This window comes from Linepithema humile, chromosome 5 (genome assembly GCF_040581485.1).
Source record: "Linepithema humile isolate Giens D197 chromosome 5, Lhum_UNIL_v1.0, whole genome shotgun sequence".
Lineage (NCBI taxonomy): Eukaryota > Metazoa > Arthropoda > Insecta > Hymenoptera > Formicidae > Linepithema > Linepithema humile.
Window position 1 is genome coordinate 26,523,050 of NC_090132.1, and position 22,857 is coordinate 26,545,906.

Genomic DNA, 22,857 nt, shown 5'->3' on the forward strand with positions numbered 1-22,857 from the left:
AAAAAACAAAACATGAATAAACACCGAGAAAAAATTCAGTGAAATATATAAAGAAACAACATAAATAATGATGTTTGTGATGTCTGTGATGTTTCTATCTTTCATTTTGATAAATTATCTTTAGCCATAGATTGTAACAATAAAAAACAATTTTATAACAAATTTTTCTTAATAATTTAAAATTTTATATTACGGATTATAATGTTATCTTTTTCATTACAATTAATCAATAAAACAAATAAAAATTTATTTTTTAAAGTAGTTTTTAAATGCTATTTAAAAGAGACTCCGAATAATGTTATTGTAAATTAGAGAAAAATTAATTGACTAAACGCTTCCGTTCCTAATAGTCAATTATATGATGAGTCGTTAGACCGTTGGTAAATTAGAATGATAAATTTGTCCAGTGCGTATTAACAAGCAGATCGTCAAATGTCATTCATCATACAGTTTGTCTTGTCGAGGAATAATCAGTCCACCTTGATTAAAATTCTTCACAGTATGAATTCACCATCGTACGTGACTCTTTCGTCTTAAGTCAATCATAGAAACGGTATCTGCGTCTCTCTTGGAATGTCCGCTTGATTTTACGATGTGCGACATAATTAAGAGCTTGATCTAAAAAGATCGCCAGAATGCCGAGAGAATATAAAACGGTATAAAATCTTTGTCTCACAATCAGAAGATTAATTTCCCAAGTAAGATTTTGTTAACAAAAGCACGAAGAGAAGCCGCAATTAAAGTCTATTTTGCAATAATGACCGTGATGATGCATATAGTTGCTTTCAAGGAGAGAAATAAGTTTCTAAAAATATACATATAATATTTATGGAGAGAATCATTTTACGTCAAGCCTTCGATTACTAAAACTCGATTCAGCGATTATATAGTTGTCCTATAGCTGTTGTTCGCTTGATAGTTCATTAGCATAAACGATGAGATTATGCCAGGTATTTCTGAACGTAGAAAAATCGATAATGCGCGACTAATAATATTTCACGCAGATAACGTTTGGCAGGCTCGATAAATTATCTAGTTGTTTGCATGGTGTATTGTGCGCTGCGTGTGAAAATATTTAAAAAAATGTAAACTGACACGACAATAACACTTTATGCGCCGCTATTAGCGGTCAGTTCTATCGTACGCACTTCGCGTTTCGCAAGGAAGCCACGTATCGTAATATCAAGATGATAATATTATATTTTGGCAATGCTTCCAACTATTTCAACTTATAACATTGATGCATTTGATACGCCTCATAGAAACGGGGCGGGAATTGGATCACAAGGTTGTTGTTGAACTTGGCACCTGCGACGTTTGCGGCATTTTTGGTTTCCTTCTAAAATTGAATTCTATTATAATCCGACAGATCGATACACTCGCCCTTCTTTACCAAATCGAACAGAGAGACGGCTTTATGTATTCAAATAGTTTCTAAATTTATACTTTAAGCATTTCTATTTTTCGAAAGACAGTCGCATGATGCCATAAACATTTCCTGTGCAAGATAAATTTATGCTCTACAATATTATCGTTGCCACAATGTGCAAAACATGTCACGTAACTGAGCGACACACGTATTCTGACAATTTATATGTAACTCTAACGCGCTATATACGCGTACAAAACAATTATGCCGGAAAATTATTTTCGCATACCACTCTCGCATTTTAATTAATCTCGTTTTTTTAGCGTTTACGATTGACATAGACACCTGTTCTGTACACCAAAATCAATTTTAAAAATAATAAAATATATGTAAATACTATAACTTCATAGCAAAAAGCCAAAGTTGTTGCATATTTTATAAATGAAAGCTAAAATTAAAAAACTGTCTAAAAAGCTAAAATGTATGCGTATATTTCATCTTATTTTATTTGCACACGTTTAGCTGCTTTAAATATCCACAAAGACAATAATTCAGAGGATTCAAATTCCATAACGCCTACGGTCGATGTCAACCTAGTGTTCGTATATTTTATTTCTACAATCTATTATGAGAAATAAATGATCTTATTTTGATTCCAATCTTATGATCTTGATCTTATTTTGTCTGTTTGTTTCTCCGAAAATAATTTTTTTATACAAATTTATGGTAGCGCTAATAAAACGTCGATGTCTCGTGATTGCATAAATACTGAAAATAGAATCTAGAATTATGACATTTTTTTATTTAACATGACATTTTCAAGAAATATCGCATGTAAAGTGAACTTCATTTTCACACAGATGTTTCTGGCACTGTCGACGCAATGGCCGTCGGTTAAAATTCCTCAAAATTGCCTCTCTGTACGCGTGGTCGACGATTTTCCATGTATTCTCGTTGCGATGAGACATGCCAAGCGGTGAAAATAGCGTAATTCACACGTTGGTATGTGCTAGGCGGGATGGGTGTAAATATGAAAAATGAAAAAGGGACAATCCCTCGAAAAATCTCGAGGTCTCTGCACATGCCAAGTTATACAGAGCGTATCGGAAATACTTTTTAGTAGAGTAAAATTTATAAAGAAATTTATAAAGACCTTAATAACAATGTTGAGGTAAGAAATGAGTGAAAAGCCTTTGTTAAAAACAATTATTAAGATTATTTTCCTCTCTAATTCTACATAATATCTCGGTTATTCTGAAACACTCTATACATTTTCACTCTATACATTTGCACTCTATACATGTTGCGTTGCATTGCAATTGCATTCCATGTACTGTTGCGTTGCAGCTGCGCCTGCCTGCTTATAATACACACGTTTAGCGCTTCGAGAAGCGCGCGGTTGCGGCAAATATTCACACGGATACAGACGGATCGAAAAATATGAAAGGAATAAAGTAGCAGTTCAATTTCGAAAACTCATGATTTCTTATGCGTCAAACATGTGGAAAATTACGGAGAAAATTGTCAAAATTATCATGTAGAATTCGCCTCGATTTAGAATCACACAAAAATATAATGTGATTCATACCTTACGTATGACGTATATAAAATTGTTCAAGTGATTAAAATAAATGTTTCTACACGATCGAAGCGTATAATAAATCGATGATAATCGCAGTATGAAGAGAGATCCATGAAGTAAATTCATTCGTTCTCTTCAAATCTAATACGAGTACATGTCAAACATGAGACAGTAAAGGGAAAGCGAGAAATGGGCAAGTCGTAAATGAAACGACAGATTGAAAAGATGTCGGTTGAATCATCGATGTAAAAAGAATATAGATAAAGCCATCTACGAGAGGAAACTGAGATCAGCTAGTAAGAAAAGACTTCAGATCTCGTACTTCGGGTTGTTTCGGTTCGACTCGCTATCATTTAGTTCATAATTCACACCTAATTAATGAGAATTCTCACGTCTTCTACGCACTCTACCTCTGTCTGTCACCATTCCCTGTTCACTGTTCTAACCCATTAGCAAAATAAAGAAAGTAAATGTGGGTTTTGAGATATAAAATATGCAATCACAAATTAGTCTCTCGAGGGATTTTTATAAATTAAAAAATTCTGCAGTTCCAAATTATATTTTTAACAGAGAAAACAAAGAAATTATCAATTAATATTTTCTCAAATGCCGCGGACTGTTTCAGAAAACAGCTAAATTATTCTTTAGACGGATTTTAAAAACACATATTTTTGAACTGTCCGAAATACAAACAAGAAGTTTGAATGCAAAATTGAGAGACTAATGACAATATCAATACTTCTTTTCGATGCCAAGCTTTAACAATATTATGAATAATACATAAGAGCTGTGTTATCTGAATGCAATGAATGCAAAAATACGACCGTCCCAAATTTATTTTCCGATTGCTAGTTAATTGCTTAAAAGGCAAATTTAGCCATGGACAGCCAAACAGCGATCAGTTCATTGTTCTATCGATCTTTAACGGGGTCATAATTTTACCCGCCAGTCGAAGTCACCCCTCTTTGTTCGATCTCGTTGGATCCGAAGCTTCCGGCGCGATAAACTCTCGAGAATTTCGGTACGCGACAATGACCGACGATTGGTCTATTTTCGCTAGTTTATTGAACCCAAAAATCTCTCAAATCGAGTTAGCGTAACATCCCAAGAAATCCTGCAGACGATTTTTCCACTTCGCAGACATGAAAACTTTTCGAAGTGTGCGTCAGCAAATACGTTTACATAAATCTCATCTCTAGATAATTTAATAATTTTATCTCTCTAATTTTATCTGTCAGAGAAATCAGCGGATGTAAATTGCGCTGAATAAATGTTTATGCAACGCGGTTTCAATAGCAACTAGCGTGCTTCTCTACAAATCTTCTAGGAAATCCGCAGTTAGAGTAACAGAGATGCTGAGTGAAATATTTTATAAAAAACGCTTTGATGGATATGATGTGTACGTAAAGATATTTTAATCAATATAAATCATGAAACATTTTGTTTTCTGTCACTATAACACTTGGAAAAGAAAAACATGATTCTTTTTTCAGCTAAAAAAGAACTCGGCGGTAATAATATACAGAATAATTTTCTTTAAATGCAAAATATGTTACTTTTATCAGCCCAACTGATCAATGAATCTAACGTGAGTTTCGAACCTGATGTGCATGTTGCATTTGCATAGGAACACCTTAATTACTTTGAATTGACGTCATATTGGTAAACAATCTCGAACGTTTTATTGACGTTAATTGTCAGTTTGTAAATATAAAATCGCGATAATCGGATTTTAATATATTGTCAGTTCGCGTGCCACCACTTCGGCTCTCTTACGTCATCGGCGATCGCGCAACACGAACCAGTTTAACGTGTCGAATATAAATCGAGTCCTTCCTTTCTTTCTATTCGCAACTTTCTCGTTCCAACAACGTGCCGAACGTTTACACCCCAGCGAGTCTAGGTCAGGAACGTTGATGACGACAGCTACGAACGTCTGACCTTAGATCTAATTTTAAATATCTCGCGGAGGGTGACTTACGATGCAAAGCGTACGCAAGCGGATTTTCAAAAATTATCCTTTCATTTCTCGCATCTCGAATATATGCAAATGCATTACTGCAAACCACTTGAGAAGGGCAAACCCCGTAATAGAACACCGCATAATTAAAACGTTCGTAAAATCTGTTAAATAACAAAATAGTCTTTTCATATACTTTTAATTTAGTTTTAAAATTAAACTTTCACCTAATTTCTTTTCTTTTAATATACCTTTAATATACGCATTTGTTTGCTGATAAACATCCTTACAAAACGTCCACTGTTAACAACAATTCGATAAGTAAAATGTTTTAAATTGTATATACTTTACGCGTAAATGTCTGTTATAATTTGGTAAAATCATTGATCACTTATTATATGCCTACGTCTGATATAATATTTTATCTATTAATTGATACGCTCATCAACTGTTTTTAAAAAGAGGCAATAATTTTTTGAAAATTTAGATTCCGCAATAAATTAATGCGTAACAGCCATGTTTTTAAAAGTCCGCAAGACAAGAAAAGTCGAGCTTGCAATATTATTTTCCTCTAGAACATGAAACCGATTTTGATCAAAAACGACCGTGTCTAATCTCTCACCTCTTGCTCCTGAATGACGCTTTTCACGCTCTCCGCGATCTCGCTCGCTTTGACGAGCCCGGTCTCCGCGTGCTCCACCTGCGAGTGTCGTCGCCCCTGCACATCCGTGGCCAATTCCTGGTAGCAGGACTCCCCGGAGCCGCGTCGGCTGCCCGCGATGCACATGGCCCGACGGAACAGGCCGGCGACGACAGCACACAGGCCGCATTGCATCCCCGTGGCGCTGCCACGGCTGGAGAGCGACCCGCCGTTGGCCCGGCGACGGGCCCGAGACCCGCGGGAGCCGCCGTCACGTGCCTGGGCCGCCAGCTTCGCGTGTCTGCGCGCACTTTTCCTACTTCTCGCCTCGCCGAATGCCTTCGGTCCTGCACACCCTCCTCTCCGCCGCGCGTTAGTTTCCCTCTCACGTCATCGCGTCCCCCGCCGATGCACAATCGTACGCACTCCTCGCACTTCCGCGATTCGCGTCGAACTCGCGGACTGCCAACGCCTCTGCCGCGTCTATTCTATTACGCGAGTATTCGCGCCTTCAACGATAACGCCGCACCGGCATTGCGTGTCACCTATACGACGGAGCATGATGAAAGGATCAATCGAAAGTCGAACAAGAGGACGAGAAGTCGTGAACGCGGCATTTAGGAAGCGAGAAACAAAAAGGAGGGAAGAGAGCGTAGAATGCGGTGTATTTTGCATTTGGAATTGCGAGGCATTTCAAAATATTGCGCGAGTTTAGAAAATGTGACATAAACGATTTATATTAACTAGCTGGTACATATAATTTCTCAGAACAATGTATAGAGATGAGAGAAAAACTATTGATTGTTGCACACAGCATGTGGCAATATGACCCGCGTGTAAAGAAACGACTTGACGATAGCCAATCATCTCTCTTCCCGTTTCTTTCTCTGAAAATAATAGACACAAGAGATGATTGTCTATTGCGTTGTTTCTCTGTCGCCGCATCGTCTGTGCCAAAGACATTAGGAAAAAGAAAATAAAAATAAATAATAAGTAAAAACACAATAAATTAGTTTGAGATAGAGAAAGTAGAAAAGAGAATCGAGCCAATTTTTCTAGAATATATAAAAAAGTATAATAGCAAAAATTACGATAAATACATAAAGAATTGCATTTGATTTTAACAGAAAATAAAAGTCCGTAAACTTTTTCAAGTCGTAACAGTATCAATATTTCAATATTTCGATATAACTCATTCTTAAAAATTCCCAACATGTCAATTTTCATGAAAAAAGTCGCTCTACAATTTGAAATATTTTCCGAAAGAGACAAACAAAAGAGAAACCTCATTTGATATCTGTTCCTAGAAGCTCAGAAAAAACATATTTGGAAAATGACTCAATGTACTTAATATAATCATATGATTCGAGAAACTCGATGGATAGTGACAAGAACGAAACGATCCATGTTCAAACGAGTCAGGCAATCAACATAAAAAGATGCTTGTGCCGTTCTACACGCTAATGCAAATGGCAAAAGGCCGTCTGGTATCACGTGGATGGAAGCGTATACGTCGCGTTGAATTTTAATAAGACAACACGCCGATGAAGACTTTTCGACGTTTACGCTTGAGAAAGTTATACGGCGTATGACGATACACTGCGCATTATGCATCGCTACTTCGTCGTAACACAATTGCTTTGATTTATGCTTGCTTGAAGCGCATATAGTATTAGTTCTCGCAATTAATTCTTGCATATTAAATATTTTACATTACATTATTCTTCAAAGGAAAAACAGAAAACAAGCAAAGGCACATAATCATAAAAGAGCAAAGTTCAAATAATAATTTTTCTCCATTCCGACTTTTTTAAAAATTTAGATTTTAATATTCGCGAATACAAAACGCAACTAAATATAATATTACGTAATAATACGCGTTTATTCAGAATATATATTCAGAATATGAGGAAACGCAACTTTTGAAGAGTGCTGGATTCAAAATACATAAAATTAGAAAGTTGTATGTAATTATACTGATTTTAATTGATGTAAAATAATTTTTTTGAAAGATTGTTATAACTCATTTAAACATTATGATACAAGGAATATTAAGGAGGAATATTAAGTAGTTTTCAGAGATACATAAAATTGAAAATTATATTACGAGTTAATTAATAGAACATGATTGTAAAAATCTATAAATTAATAAAATGTCACGATACTAATTGACAGGTTTACAAATACGCGGTCGCGATAACATGCAAATCATAATTATTATCTAATATATAAAATATGAATGAAATGAAATAATATATGGAATATGAAAGAAATAATACTTCTTGACGATTGTAACAATACTCCTGTCTAAATTTGCTATCAGTTTCTTATAGATTATTACGAAGAATTCAGAACTCGACTCGATCCTCCTATTCACGATAAGATAGGTGCTACCAGCGAATTGAGAGTCCTATAATGAAAGAAAAAATAAATATCGGAGGAAATTCTTTTCATCGTCGCCAACCTCGACAGCGAAAAAGAGCTTTCTTAATATCTTGCGGAATAACAATTTCAAGAATACGAAGCTTCCGCGGAATCGCTAAGAACGATTTTCATTCGCGTGCTTGTGCGTCGATTGTTTTCCTCGCATACCGCGGCACGACATTATCGCGCAATAAGACAATCAAAATGGAATCCTCACGATTGCTCCATTAACGATCGCCTTCTCTCTATATATTTCTCTATCTGCCTCTTTCCTTCTTCATTCTTGTTATGCCTATAATTAAACTCCCACTATCATAACTGCATCCCACGTAAATGTGATTATAGCGTAATTTACAAAGAATGATAATTGCAGATAGCTCTATGCTAATTAAGTTGAGAAACTCAAGAGTTCGTCTCGATCGATCACATACGAGAATCGAGTCGATAGGTTGTCAGTCTTTTCGCACGCCCCCGAAGCACTCTACCCAGGATCTTTAATCTGCTGCCTCGTAATGCCATCTCGACACCCTTCGATACGATGACGCTTTGTGTGCCTCTCTCTTTCCCTCTCTATCTCCCTCCCTTCTGTCCCTTCCCCCTCTTTATCTTGGGTAGTGGAGAATTGAATTGACCGATATAGAGAAATGGATATAGAAAATAATTGATAAAATTTGACCATGTTGCGCGATAGAATATGACTGAAACTCGACAGCAATTTTTCCACATCCGTCTCCCTCATTCTCTTTTGCATTTCATCTCTCGCTTCCTACGTCTCTTCGCGAAAATGTACCTTCGTCGATTCGAGGAGACACTGCCTCTTGTCGTGCGACGACTCGCAACGACTATTACGCGAGACGAACTGCCGCCGAGGGGTAACGCCCGTGTAGAGATCGCGGCCGGTTCCTCTCTGGGACGAGCCTGCGAGCTCCATGACCGCGTGCTTCCCGGGGTCGATCTGGGCGGAAATGGGAGCGACCGGGCCCCGGGGCCCGGCGCCGTTCGCGGTATAAGTGCGGCGTCGTTCAATCGTCGAATTTGACTCACAACATCCGCTTCGTATACACGTTAACGAAACAAACACGGCGAACGAGCGATGCTTCGCGCGAAAAACACTCGGCCCCGGGAGCGCAATACCGTTATCAAACGACCATGCACGCCGGCCGGCCGCTGTGCACGCACTGAAGCACTGGACCCGACCGTCGAGCGAAGAGAGAGACGAGAGAAGAGAGAGAAAGAGAGACTCGGTCGGTCGACGCTCGCGACCTCGGTCGTGCTCGGCCGACTCCGTGCCCTCAGCTTCGGCCCCTACTCGCCGCGTAGCCACGCTGCTTCCCGGTGATTTCTCTCCCTCGGCCGTACGGCGCCGCCGATATACGACAAAGGTTGCCAACGAGAGAAGCTCTCACTACGCTGCGAGCTCTCGTCGCGAGAAGCCAGTACGCGGCATGCCGCCGTCGCTATAGAGAGGGAAGAGGGCCGGCGGCGCGCATGAGGAGAAAGGATCAATAACAGATCTCTCCCTACCCTCGTGAAACGCGACGCGGGGCGGACGCGCGCAATATACGCACGCATTTATACACGGACGGACCGACGGGCGCGTCCCGCAAAATTCTACAGCCCGTTCCCTAGGGCGGATTCGTCTCTGTGTCATATGATTTCGCGATCGTAAGGCAGGTGTAAATGCGTACGCCCGGCAGAGGATTATCGATCTCCAAGGGATTTTATAGAACATTAAAACGAGAGATGCCGCGCCGCAATGTTTGGGGAAACTTCGATTGCGAGCTAAGCCTCGGTAAATTTGATTGTGAAAAAAGGAAGGAAATGCTGTGACAGTTGTATCATATTATATCATATATATGACATAATATCAAATTATAAAATATAACAAATATCTGAAAATTGTAATAAAGATTTATGATCATATTTTTGAAGACGCTAACGAGATGTTTATACAAGTTGTAAGTTTATTTGGAAAAAAAACAGCCACTTTAGATAGCAGAATCACTTGATGGATGAGCCCTTTGGAACGAATTTTTCCGGCAAATTCATTCTCGTGGATATTTCTTTTATTATGAATGAATCTACATAACACAAATACTTTGTATTGTATACTTTTTCGAAGTATGCAGTAAATTATCGAGGTATTTGTGTTATTTTTCACGATTTATATTGAGTCGGTGATGAGTGTGTGCACAACTCTCTTACACAGAGGTATATTTGCAGATATATTCACAACAGAAAACACTCGCACATAAGCACAGCGGAAATACGATGAAACAGATGGACCAACTAGGAACGTGCCAAAGATATTTCTACTCGGATGTTAATCCTAATTTATTGCCTGCCTATGCTAAAATCTCGTAGTAAAATAATTAAATTATTGTACACACAATTTCATCGCACACATATAAAATACGAAAATCAGGTGAACATACAAAATATTCTCACCAATTTTGATGAAATTTGATCCACACAGGAGACAAATATACGTAAGTATGCCTTGGGATTTTGCGGAATTTTGAAATTACGTTGTATTTTAATATTATATCAATCCCGATTCTGAAGTGGCCTATAACAGACGCGATATACACGCGCGCGCGAATGTCCTCGTTTATTAATCCGTCCGCGATGACGTCATCGGACAGGGTAATAACGTTAAGTAATATTTGCCAATAGGTAGGGCCGACCCCGCGAGATCCCCGGGGAGCCTGTGACAATCTGTCCTAAGGGTGCTTCGGCAAGGGCACAGCACCATCAACTAAATTACTCGCGAGCGTTTTTCTCACAGGTTGAAAACTTCGACAATTAGTAATAATTTAATGATCAGTATTCTTTTTTTCCGAAAAAATCTACAGATTCAGAAGTCGATCACTTATAGTATTCATTGTCGCTTCTTGTATGACGAGCCTTTCGGCGGAACGAGTTATGTCTTATTCGAAGCAACAAGAAGAATTGAGAAAATATTTTATACATAATAGTGATGTTTATACATTTATAAGATAAAAGCTTTTAAGATTTCTTCCTAATAAGTCCGCGACAAAAATTAAAATTATTTATATTAACATTTTAATTTAATAAAACATTGTTTTAAAATTATTACTATATTTATTATACGAGGGTCGGCACGAAAGTAATGCCTCCAATTTTTTTTCTCGGAAAATTTAATTCCTACAATTGTAGTTTTTACACTGAAATAATTAGAAGCTGTCTTCTAAACTGGAATGGATTGTTCTTCCTCAACCCCCTCATAGTCTGGATCTGGTACCCTCAGATTACCACTGAGAGATACACGTAAATGTTATTTTGCCAGAATGCACATGGATGCCAGACGGCGACGCGCTTAAAAAAGTGTTTGTGAAGCCCTCAACAATCGCAGTGAGAAATTTTACGGGTCTGGAATACAGCGTCTGATTGAAAGATGGCAAAAGTACATAGAAAATGATGGTGACTTTGTGAAAAAATAACTAAATGTTTGTTAATGACTGAAGATTACTTCAGTGTAAAAGCCATAGTTGTAAAAATTGAATTTTTTGAGAAAAAAAATTGGAAGCTTTCGTAACTCGACCCTCGTATAATATTGTTTAATATGATATTGTGTGTGATAGTAAACTTTTATCCTAGTAATTTGCACGATATCTTATCATTTTGTTCAGCAATGTACGAGCACCGTTACCTCATAGCTTTCTTACAATAGCTTTCTTACGCGCCGCGACGCAAACGTGGGAACGCATTAGTGCCAAATGGCATTCTCGCGTAAACTCATTCTTTCCACCCACATTACCGTTTAGCCAAATCTCGTAATGTGTCTCAGCAGGTGATAAAAAGGGAACCGTGTTCTTCGTCTCTATCGTACGTTAAAAATAAACGCGAGTGCGCAATAGGAAAAAAAAAGACTTTTCTTTAACAAGAATTGTTTGAAGGCTCACAATAATTAATAAAATCGTGATAGGAGAAGGAGATCAAGAGCCGACGCTAAATGCAAGTGCTTCTTAAATCTTCTTTATTGAAAAGAGTTGAGTAAACGTTTCTGTCGTCAATCCGATCATCTTCAATACAAAATCTGGAATTCGAAGAATTGTGAGAGTCTTATAAAACAAAACGTTGGAAGTCGTTCTTTAATGTAACTATCATTTCATACGAGACAGAAATATGTGAAGACATGTGTAATCTTTGACTAGTAGTCTGTTTAAAAGATTGTGAGCTACCTACCTTTTAAACAGACTACTAATCAAAGATTACGCATGTCTTCACACATTTTTCTGTCTCGTATGAAATGACAGTTACATTAGAGGACGACTTCCAATGTTTTGTAATCTTTTAAACAGACTACTAGTCAAAGATTACACATGTCTTCACACATATTTCTATCTCGTATGAAATGACAGTTACATTAGAGGACGACTTCCAACGTTCTGTTTTATAAGACTCTCACAATTCTTCGAATTTTAGATTTTGTACTAAAGATGATCGGATTGACGATAGAAACGTTTACTCAACTCTTTTAAATAAAGAAGATTTAAGAAGCACTTACATACAGCGTCGGCTCTTGATTCCCTTCTCCTATCGCGACTTTTCTTTAATGTTACACGTGGGAAAATCAGTTTGGACCACTCTACAAATTTCGTAAATGAATAATGAACTAAAAGACGTATAATGGTATACCTAACATCGCTACAACGATAAAATATTTTTGTTAACTTATATCGTAAATCGTGTAATGAAACACATGCAAATTGCCTCATGTATAATTATTTGACTTATCAACTTACCGCCTTCCTGGCTATACCATCAATAGCGGACGAACTATCCAGTATAAAAATTTTCCGATACAACTGGTAACTATTGTCAATGTTTTTTTTAATGAAAACATTACTTTAACTAAATTTAACATTTGCAGTGTTTCTTCCGGAATCTCCTTCAATTATCAGCATCGAGATCGATGGCTAATTGCAGAATTACTACGGCATTCCGTGCGCGAAGTTCTGGCCTAATTCACTAACTGTAATCGCTCTCCATTTAAAAGTTATTAATAGCCTGAACATTTCCGTATGAAAATTTTCATTTTAAAATGGCACGAACAATCTTTTATCAATAGATTGGTGACAATTTATTAAATTGTCATTTCTTAATTGTAATGTTTTGATTTTTAACATTATACATCTTGAGTAATTGAGAAATAAAAATTTTGTCGAAAGTCTAATTTAAGTCAGTCTTGAATTTAAATGATTCTGTCATTTATTTTCCCTACGAATTTTAATTTAGCTTTAAAAGTAAAAGGTTCTTTATTTCTAATCGTCGAATAGTCGTTTATTATCGTTTAATTAGCTTAAGAACTTGGTGGCGTGGCATGTCGACGCGGGAAAAAAAAAAATCAATTCCAAACTTATCATAATTAGAATTTGTTAAGCAAATTAAGTCGCAAGTGGCGAAACATTCTGTATATATTTCGAGTAATACTGTAATTTTTTATTTGTCCAATCTTTCTTCAATATGCTCGATTCGATTTTTCGATAAACCAACGCTGACTTCTCTCGCGCTGTCGTTATGATTATGGCAGGGCTTATCTGATTATTGAGCTTACCGATAAACTTCCCACCCCTCTCTTCCATTTATTATCTATCCCGACTCCAATAAGCTGCGGTGATAAGAATATCGAATAGAAATCTCATTTTCTAACTTTCGCCCGGCAAGTAAAGTTGACATGACTACGCGAGAACTAAATCTCTAAAAAGCTCGCTGAAATTAAACTGTAATCCTTCTTTTTCGATACAAATATCTGTCTCTCTTTGAATTACAGTACCTCATTTTTTCCTCTCTATCTCCTTTCTTCTCCTTTCTCTTATTTTCATAATTATTTTCTTATTACTGCAAATAAAATATCTTATTTGATTAAGAACTCGTTCGAAGTTTCGTATTTACAATTTACATTACGGATAATATTTCTGATAATTTTGAGCCTGATACATATTGTTTAAGGAGGATGTTGTTGTGAGGATGTTGATTAATCCTATTAAAATTAGTTTTCATGTATGGTTCTTGAGATATAAGTACGGATAAACGCAAAAAATTAATGGGTATTGTTTTGTGCGGAAATATAGCACAGTAAGAAATGGATCATTTAATATTTACATTCTCAAAATCACATAATTAATTAAAATTAAGTAAACATTAAGCAACATCTTCGCATATTCTGTACAATATTTCAAGTTTTATCACAACTTTTTTCAATCTCTGCTTGAATTAAAATCAGTAAGAGAGATCAAAGTTCTTTAAGACTTCTCTCGTGGCTTATGCCTCTCGACCTCGAGGGATTGTTAAGGGATTAAAGAAGCGATGGATATTTATAGTAAAAAATTTCTAAACTTACGCTAAACGAGTTCTCAGTGGTGGTTAAATTTCATATCAATTTTCTGTCCGCACATATAAACCAAATACATCAATCAAATTGCAATATGATTTTATCGTATACTCAAAGTATGCTATATATACAGAATGTTCCATTTTAACTTGTCGATGACGATTTCTCTCAACGCTTATGTACTGTTACGCAACACTAGCTACATCATCAATAGGCACACATACAAGTGATTTAACATCCATCGATTTACTCTCCCTCACTTTTCCCAAGTCGAATGGAATTCGGATCGTTCGTCGAACTCTGACGGAGGCGCGGTGGAAGCGTGCAATATGTGATGCATGTATGTGTTCAGGCGTAGGTTCGGAGCATCTAAAAGCGCTTTCCAACACCAAATGCGACAACGTTTGCGAATGCACTTTTAGATGCTTGCGTTCTGCGTGATGCTTTTGGCCACTCACCGGGTAGAGAGAGATTTCGTCGTGTAAGATCACCCAGCGACGGGCATCGCAACGGCCTCCGAAAGACAAGCACGTGGAGTACGGAATCATTGTGATACCCGGAATAGAGAGAGATAGAACGGGAGGAAGGGAGAGGGTAGGGGCTGCTTCGGCTGTTGCTGCGGCGACGGTCGGCGTCGGTGGCCGGGATCGTGACGGTGAACCTTGCTGATGACCTCGGCGACGACGGCGAGAGTGACGACAACGGCAGCGACGACGGCGATGACGACGGCGACGACGGCGGCGACGACGACGACGACGGCGACGACGACGACGACGACGACGACGACGACGACGACGACGACGACGACGACGACGACGGCGACGACGACGGCGGCGTCCACCGTCGACGGTAATCGCGCCGAACCAGGGCTCAGCCGGGGTAGAGTCCGCGGAGGAAAACACCGACGGATCGCGACACCGGCGACACGAACGGCCACGAGACACCGGCGTAGCCAGGAAATCGCGGCAGCTCATTGGCCGCAACGCGCACCATTGTTACACGGTCGTCTGCCGGCCGGCACGCGCAAACGCGCCCCGGAGATCAATGAGAGCCGACGTCGCCGAACACGCGCGCGGCGGACACGGCGCGACGTATCGGAGATGACCGTGCGAAAGGGGATGAGCGCGGGAACTGAACGGTCAAGCGGCTGTAAGGATGCAATCGTCGTCTATCAACTGTAGCGATTAGTAGCAGAAATAAAATAAAATTTGAAAAATATATATATATATTCAGATTGAAAAAGATACCAAAACTCATGCTGCTTTCCAGGAAAATTGTTAGCAAAAGTTTTCTTTTAATATTTAGTTATAAAACTTGTTAAAACCTTTCTCGAGAAAAATATAGTACCGCTAGATATATCTTTCGACGAAGGGTTAATTTTCACCCTCTTTAATGGAATATTTTTTTCTTTCATAAATCGCTTATAAAGAAAAATGTTTACGATATGTAAAATTAATCAAGCTGTGCATTCTTTATAAAAAATACGCGTTATTCTCTACTTTGCTTACTTGTTTATATCATTATTCCGCCTGGCATATTCTATTGAGATTGAGGGTAATTCGCCGAGATCCTTGAAAAATTCAAATGCCACCGATCCGTCCCTCCTCTCACCCACGATTACGCAATGAGAAGCGAAATTTTCGCGAACGTGCCGCGTGTATGCAATACCTTCCTAGAGACCTTCAAAATGATGAAGTTCGTACTACGTCACCGACAATTTGTGGCATATGGTTCGTGGCATGCGTGCGGGTGACGGCTGATAGAGCGAGAAGGCGGCGGGCGGGGGTGGTAGAGCGCGAGCGCGATAGAGCGAGAGGGATTGCTTCGTCATTTAATTTTAGCACGATTGCAGCCAATGGCTGCTCGCAGGGGCCCTGGGTGGCTCGTCGTGGCCCAGGGAGTCGCTTGCAATATCGATCCGGACTTTACGCACCTAAAGCGCACCTTCTTCCTCATATAAAAGGAAACTCACTCGCTCGAGACCGAAAGAGAGAGAGAGGGGGGGGGGGGGAACAAGAGAGCGAGCCCCCTTGTTCCGGCCGCGTCTCCGCCATCACCTCGATCTCTTTTTACACGCGAATGCCCGTACAGAGAAATTATTCGCTCGCCGCTTAAGTTGAGCGGTCACCTGCCCCACTCCCCCGCACCAACTAATAAATAGAACGTAACACAAAGTGCGAAGCGCTCTCACATTCGCCCGGATAAGAAACGGGAGCACCCGCGAAAATTAGATTGAACTTCTTTGCATTCCTCCTTCTTACCGCGCATGCTGATCAGCGCTGTACGCACCGTGAGAATCGCGAAATGCGTTTTGCTACTTCGCGCTCTTTTCGCATCGTCACGCGCCGGATTGCTCCTGTTTCTCTGTCACCGAAATCACATTTGCCGAGTTTTAGCGTTTCTAATTCTTTTAATCGCAGCCAGATATATTATTCGTCAATCTCGTGCAGCTATGAAAATTCTTATTATATCATTTTCTGCTTGTAAAAAAAAAAGACATGTTGACCCGCTGTCCCGTATCTTCCCCGTATACATTTTGTACATGCGACATGAGAGAAAAGGCGTCCCGAGAATATTTTTACTTCACTCAGTGGGATGAATTTTTGCCGGCGTGTATATAGCAGGCCGTCGATAAATACGCGGCATTTAATATAACAGCGATATAGACATCCTTCGTGTGTTATGTCACCCGCCCGACAAGCTACGCGCACCGCTGATTATCTAATTATAGTTCTACTCACGTTGAGAAGCGTCCGGATGATCTGCTCCGATATAGTGATCCCTCCTCGGCGTGAGAGCACACCCGGAGGGACGGCGATGTCCAGCGAAAGCCTGGGAAACTCGATCATGACGAGGGGCCATGAATGTCTCCGTCTAATAGTTTTCCTTGAAATAAACAAATACACGGGTCAAATTCAGCGTTGCAATACATATATATATATATATAATTTAATCTCGTTGTCTATAATTCTTATTTTCTTCAGAATATTTGTCTTCTAAACGTAATAATCTTGTATAATTTTAATTATATTCTGTCTTTGTCAATTACACTTTGCGCCGAAGCTTTAATTAATTAATTCTAAAATTCGAAATTTCTACCAAAGTCCATCAACTGTAGCAAACACGATTCTGCTATCTATTTGTTCTTCTTAAGTAAGTTCTTCTAAACTTAGTTTGCCGTAGAAATTCCTTATTTTTAGTCATTAGTTATTCGCAAATTATAAATATCTCAACATCTTCCTTGAAGAAAAAAATCGATTTTACATTGATAAAAAATACTGTAGTAAAAGGAACATCTGACGGTTGTAAAAGATGAAATAGGTATATAGATGAAACCATCCAAAATGCTGCTTTTTTATTGTCATAATGAATAATTGTCATAAATAATTATGTCCACAGCATTAAAATTGAAACTTTGATAAAAATTACAAAGATTGACACAAATTAATATAAACTGTAATAACTCTGTATATGAGATATCGCACAATAGATATTCATATAATATTATCCCTTGCAAAATTTAACTTCTCGTCTGGTCTGACGAAAATGTCGAAATACTAATAATTTAAAAATTCGAAATCATAAACTCCTATGTAACATATTGCTCTTCTTTACTCCGTACATACATATTTTTATTTTAAAGAAGCAATTTTTATATTACTTATGTGTATTTTCTCTGATGCGCAACATCGATGGCGTAGTATCGTTTCGTTTTTCTTTGATGTTAATGCACGACAACAACGTCAAAGAAAATTGCCGTAAAAACAATTAGCGTGATGCGAGACAATGGAGTCGAACCGACAGTCTCCGAGCGGTAAAGGAGCAAAGGGTTAACTGTACTCCGTTCACGTTAGCGAACTGACAATAAAACGAAGTGCGCAACAAGGCACGCGTATTATTGGATAGATTTATACGTGCATATCGAACTCGGTCAATATTGTCGAGGCGATAACGGATATCCTGATTATTCCATGCGTATATATATCTCTCTCTCTCTCTCCTCATGTCATCAAAGATACACAATATATGTATATACTATGATATCTAGTTATAGATATTTCATTGGCCGAGAAACCAGTTCTGTGTTTCATGTCCAAATCAATCATATGTTCTATATCTGAATCCATCATTTATTCTTTGGCATTTGAAAAATTGTTCGGTCTTTAACATAATGCCGACAGTTATGTCAGATTTTGCTAATAAATTATTTTATGTCATTCGTGACAATGACAATATTATTTCTTAATTGATCGACGAAGCCAGAGATAATATTTTGTGACCCCCTATATAATAATAATTATTAAACTCGTTACACTAATTTCAACTTTTAATTTTCTTATAAATTTGTGAAAATTATTCAAAACAAAAAAATTATGTATAAAAATGTTTCATGTAACTTACAATAGGATACCGTGACTGTTTTACAAAAGAATGATCAAACGAGACAGTAATATCCAAACAATACAATCTCAGCTTCTTTCAGATACGAAAATAATCTTTAATTACACCTAACATTGAAGATTACTCGACTAAATCTTCAATAAAAAAAAAATAATTTAAAATGAAAAGGGTCAACTGATACACCGTCATATAGAGATTAATTATTTGTAAACTTATACCGAATCAATCTATGTGTACGAGAATTGTAATAGAATATCCAATATCTTGACAGAATTTGAGTAAGCGAAATAAACAAAGTAAATAGACGCATCTCGAAGTACGTGTCGTGCAGATTGCAATACGCGCTAGAATGTTTTACGAATGTTTTACGCTCACCGAGTTCGTATCTTATCGCAATCACCCTACCAACAAACCAAGCGCGATTTTCAATTCGTCCCGGACGGAGATTCTTAATCAGATTTATGCGCAACACGGCAAATTCATTGTCGTTTATGTTGACGTTACTCAGATTGTTAACGTGCCATTGAAATATGTACAATCGAGTTCGTGAAAAGTGTCCAGAACACTTCAACTGTGATATTTAAGAGGCATATCTTTTAACTACACTTAGTGATGTAGTTTAATTGTTTTATCCTTGCAAAAAAGCAAAAAAAATCTACAAGTTGCGTGTTTTGAAATATCCTTATGAATATAAACGCACCGGATACAATTAATGCATTAGATTATACGTACGATACGCAATACAGTGAGAGCTAGAATGATAATATTTTTGAGATTTTGCAGATAATCTTTATGAATTTATGTCCACATAAACCAAACATGAAAAAAGTAGATACTAAAATTTTGAATATATAAATATATAAATTTATCTGTCAAAATACGAATATTATCAGTGTATCATGCTAAAATTTTAATATCTATTAAAACATCTATTAAAACAGTAATGTTTCTACATTGCCTTCTGTGTACAAAATAAAATTCGTTACGTTGTAAAATGATGTATTAACTACACGTTTATGCGGCGAAGCATCCTTTTTTATATGCGTGTCGATGCGTCGCTCTGAATCTTTCTCACCTTGGCCGTAATACATTTATCTTTGATTCGCGTATGTGTGCGCTCCTAAGATTATCGTTACACTCAGCATCGAACGTCGTTCCCACATTAACTCGACACAATTACTCGATTATGATACTTGTGTTGAGGCCTGTGTATGCCGCGGGGCTTTATTTACCAGCAGTATTCGTTTGAAGGAGCCCCGAGCAAAGTGTGCCAGCGCGCTCTGTTTAGCGCGTCGAACTTAGCTTACGACAGATGATGCGTGTATCGTGCTAGATTGCAAGCGAACTAGTTACTTATTAGACACGCGTGCGTTTCTGGTAATCTATCAGTATGCAATTTAGATGAAGAAAATGTAACGTAATACACCTTACCATAACTTTAGACACCTCGATCGCCATTTTCTATCCTATTCATCCTGAGTCTGTCTTGAATCTATCTGTTGAATGTCCATCTCACGTTTCTATGCTTCATACAGCGCCATCTCTTGTTTGCGTTAGAAATTATTAATACAATGTTATAATTTATCAATCAACAGCATTCAAATCATAATGTGTTATTACAATAATGATGTTCAGAGTGAGGCGAACGACGATTGTTTTGATAGTCACGTGGAGACACAGATACGTGCACAATTAGTATAACTACGTTTGGACAATACAATTCCGACAAACTCAGGTTTCTGTATGCTGCATGTGTAAAGGAAAAGTACGCTGTGTACTCGTAGCGCTTCAAAAATAAGAATCTGTACTTACTGTAATTGTGTACGTCTGAAATGCAATCGCTAGATGATTGACGAATCACCGTTATTCGCGAATATTCCCGATAAATAATACGTTCCGGTAATTGTCTGTCATTCCATTGGGCATCTATGACAAAAATTCGCACTTGTTACGCACTTTTAACGAGTAAAATACGCGTTTAATCGCGGAGCGCTTGCGCTTTGCGCTCCAAGTTGACGCAACACAATAAACAACTAACATGGCGGTCGAAGGAGAGTGATTAGTATTGAATACATTAATGATCGATAACAACGCTATCTACTTTACTGGCGTAGATATATCGATGATCGATATCGATGCTATTTGCGCCATCTACGGTCATCTTGAATTCTCTGCCATTACAGTTTCTACATCAAGTTGGATGCAGAGCGCGAAAGCTCCGGATCAATCGTCTATTTTACCAGATAAAAATGCATAACAAAGGTAAATATTTATTAGGTATGTCTATTTAAGTGACAGGCAATTGCCAGAACGTATTATTTACCGTGAATGTTCGCGACTGACTGTGACTGAAGCGGATGAATTCAATTGTCCACAGATTGCACTGCCGCAACAAGCTGCTGAACACAAGGCGCCTTTTTCATTAGATGTAGCATGTCAAAAATTCGATAATTCAAATTATCAATGTCACCGATACAACTTCGGTGAGTACAAATTGTTACACTATTAACATACTTTGAGCAGTATATTTACTTTTATTAAATATAGCATGTCGAAAATTCAACTTGTTGGAATTAAATTGGATGATTGCTAAATAATTTTCGTGTCATTCGCTCTTAAAATGTCTGTTTAAGATAGATTAAATATATGAATTAAAATTATATATAGATAAATATTCACGGCATAAAATATTCTAAAACATGCTGCTTTGTGCAAAATTGCTTGCTCATGCAATAAATTTTGGTGCAATTAATATTTTAACGCGATTTAACCAGCGTTTTATGCCAAATTTATTTGTTAATAGCACAATTGATATCTATTTGAAAAGATTTAGAAAATATAATAACGCGCAAAATTTGATACAACTGTAATGTGAATTTACTTTTGTATTTTATAGATCAACATATTTTCGTGACTGACTACCATCAATAATTCTGATTGTGAGAGGAAGAAGAAGGAGCCGGCTTAAGAAGAGTACTAGACAACAACTATGATTGTGAGAGGAAAGAGAATAGGTTGATCAGGAAGAGTATTGGATGCTGGTGAGTAACTTACAAATATGGAGGTATTTGTCGTTTATTTACTATTTAAAAATTAAATTGTTTCAATAATAACACATTAAAATTATCAAATTTCTTGAAAATATTGATTTATAATAATTAATAGTTCTTACGTATATAATTACAGTAAGTACAGATTTTTATTTTTTTTTATGATATCAGTATAAACATGCATAAGAATATTTATAAATGATGATATGTTTGAAACAATTTATTTTATAAAAAAAGGTACTAGCCTACTCATACATCTGTGGTCCCATGGCTTAATTTATTCCATGGTTGAGCACGGAAATTCAAAATTCGTGGTCCCATCGATGATGGTTGAGCACAGATCTTGCAAGAACATTGATACGATCGATTATTGAATGTTGATCGACTATTAACATAAATTTTGGATGCTAATAGCGGTAACTGAGCGGAGCTCTGCGCTAAGCATCAACTCGTGACAAATTCCCAAATGTTTCCCTCTTTCGCGAAAAACGGTTTTTCTTTCGGATTTCTCTCTGCTGAGAGATATAATTTGGGCACATGCGAAAATATTTTTATCAAATCTTATCAATTTATTTAATTTCTGCAAACTTTTGAGGTATAAAATTTACTATTAGGTATTAGAATTATTAGGTAGGATTTTTATTAGGTGGAATTTTTTATTAAATAGGGTTTCCTATTAGGTAAATTTTTTCGTTTAGGTAGGATCGAAAATTTTGTTTCACTTTTCAATATACAGATAGGCACATTGACACAAAAAAAAATCAAAAAACGATATATCTTTATAGTATCAAGAATTTTTTAATAATCAATATTGTCGGATATATAATACATAATATATATTTATATATTAATTAAGATAGTATGGACACAACGCATAATTGGCGCAGCGAGGTTACAAAGAAACCTTTGTTCCTTAACTTTATGTCATCGAGAGAATAGCGGTTGTTACTATTACAGCTATTATTAGTATTAACGTTAGAACTTTTACTATTCCGCTTTCTCCCTCTCTCTTTTTCTGCAGGAGAATTGCTTTCCCCAAGAGGCTTTTTTTAGACAATTTTCGTGTGTATCGC

General features: G+C 37.4%; 1 protein-coding gene and 1 long non-coding RNA gene across 11 annotated transcripts in view; one reads left to right on the forward strand and one right to left on the reverse strand.

Annotated features, from left to right (window-relative positions):
• LOC105667400 (uncharacterized) overlaps nt 1–20,694 on the reverse strand; it is a 43,911-nt gene extending 23,217 nt beyond the window's left edge. For 2 of the 10 annotated variants that reach the window (XM_067355043.1, XM_012359184.2), the window contains exons 1-3: nt 20,547–20,689; nt 20,166–20,277; nt 17,075–17,219 (exon numbers count right to left, since the gene is read on the reverse strand). In XM_067355043.1, coding sequence (XP_067211144.1) covers nt 17,075–17,195 — 121 coding nt within the window. In that variant the 5' untranslated portion in view covers nt 17,196–17,219; nt 20,166–20,277; nt 20,547–20,689. Of the gene's footprint in view, nt 1–5,533; nt 6,097–8,765; nt 9,131–14,791; nt 15,389–17,074; nt 17,220–19,809; nt 19,959–20,165; nt 20,278–20,546 lie in introns of those variants that run through there. The other 8 variants (XM_067355045.1, XM_012359185.2, XM_067355042.1 and 5 more) reach the window with 5 other exon arrangements.
• Nucleotides 20,695–20,813: 119 nt separating this feature from the next.
• On the forward strand, nt 20,814–22,212 carry LOC105667363 (uncharacterized). Its single transcript, XR_001099916.2, has 3 exons — nt 20,814–20,996; nt 21,112–21,217; nt 21,631–22,212. It is a non-coding gene; the product is annotated as an uncharacterized lncRNA (long non-coding RNA).
• Nucleotides 22,213–22,857: the final 645 nt, after the last annotated feature.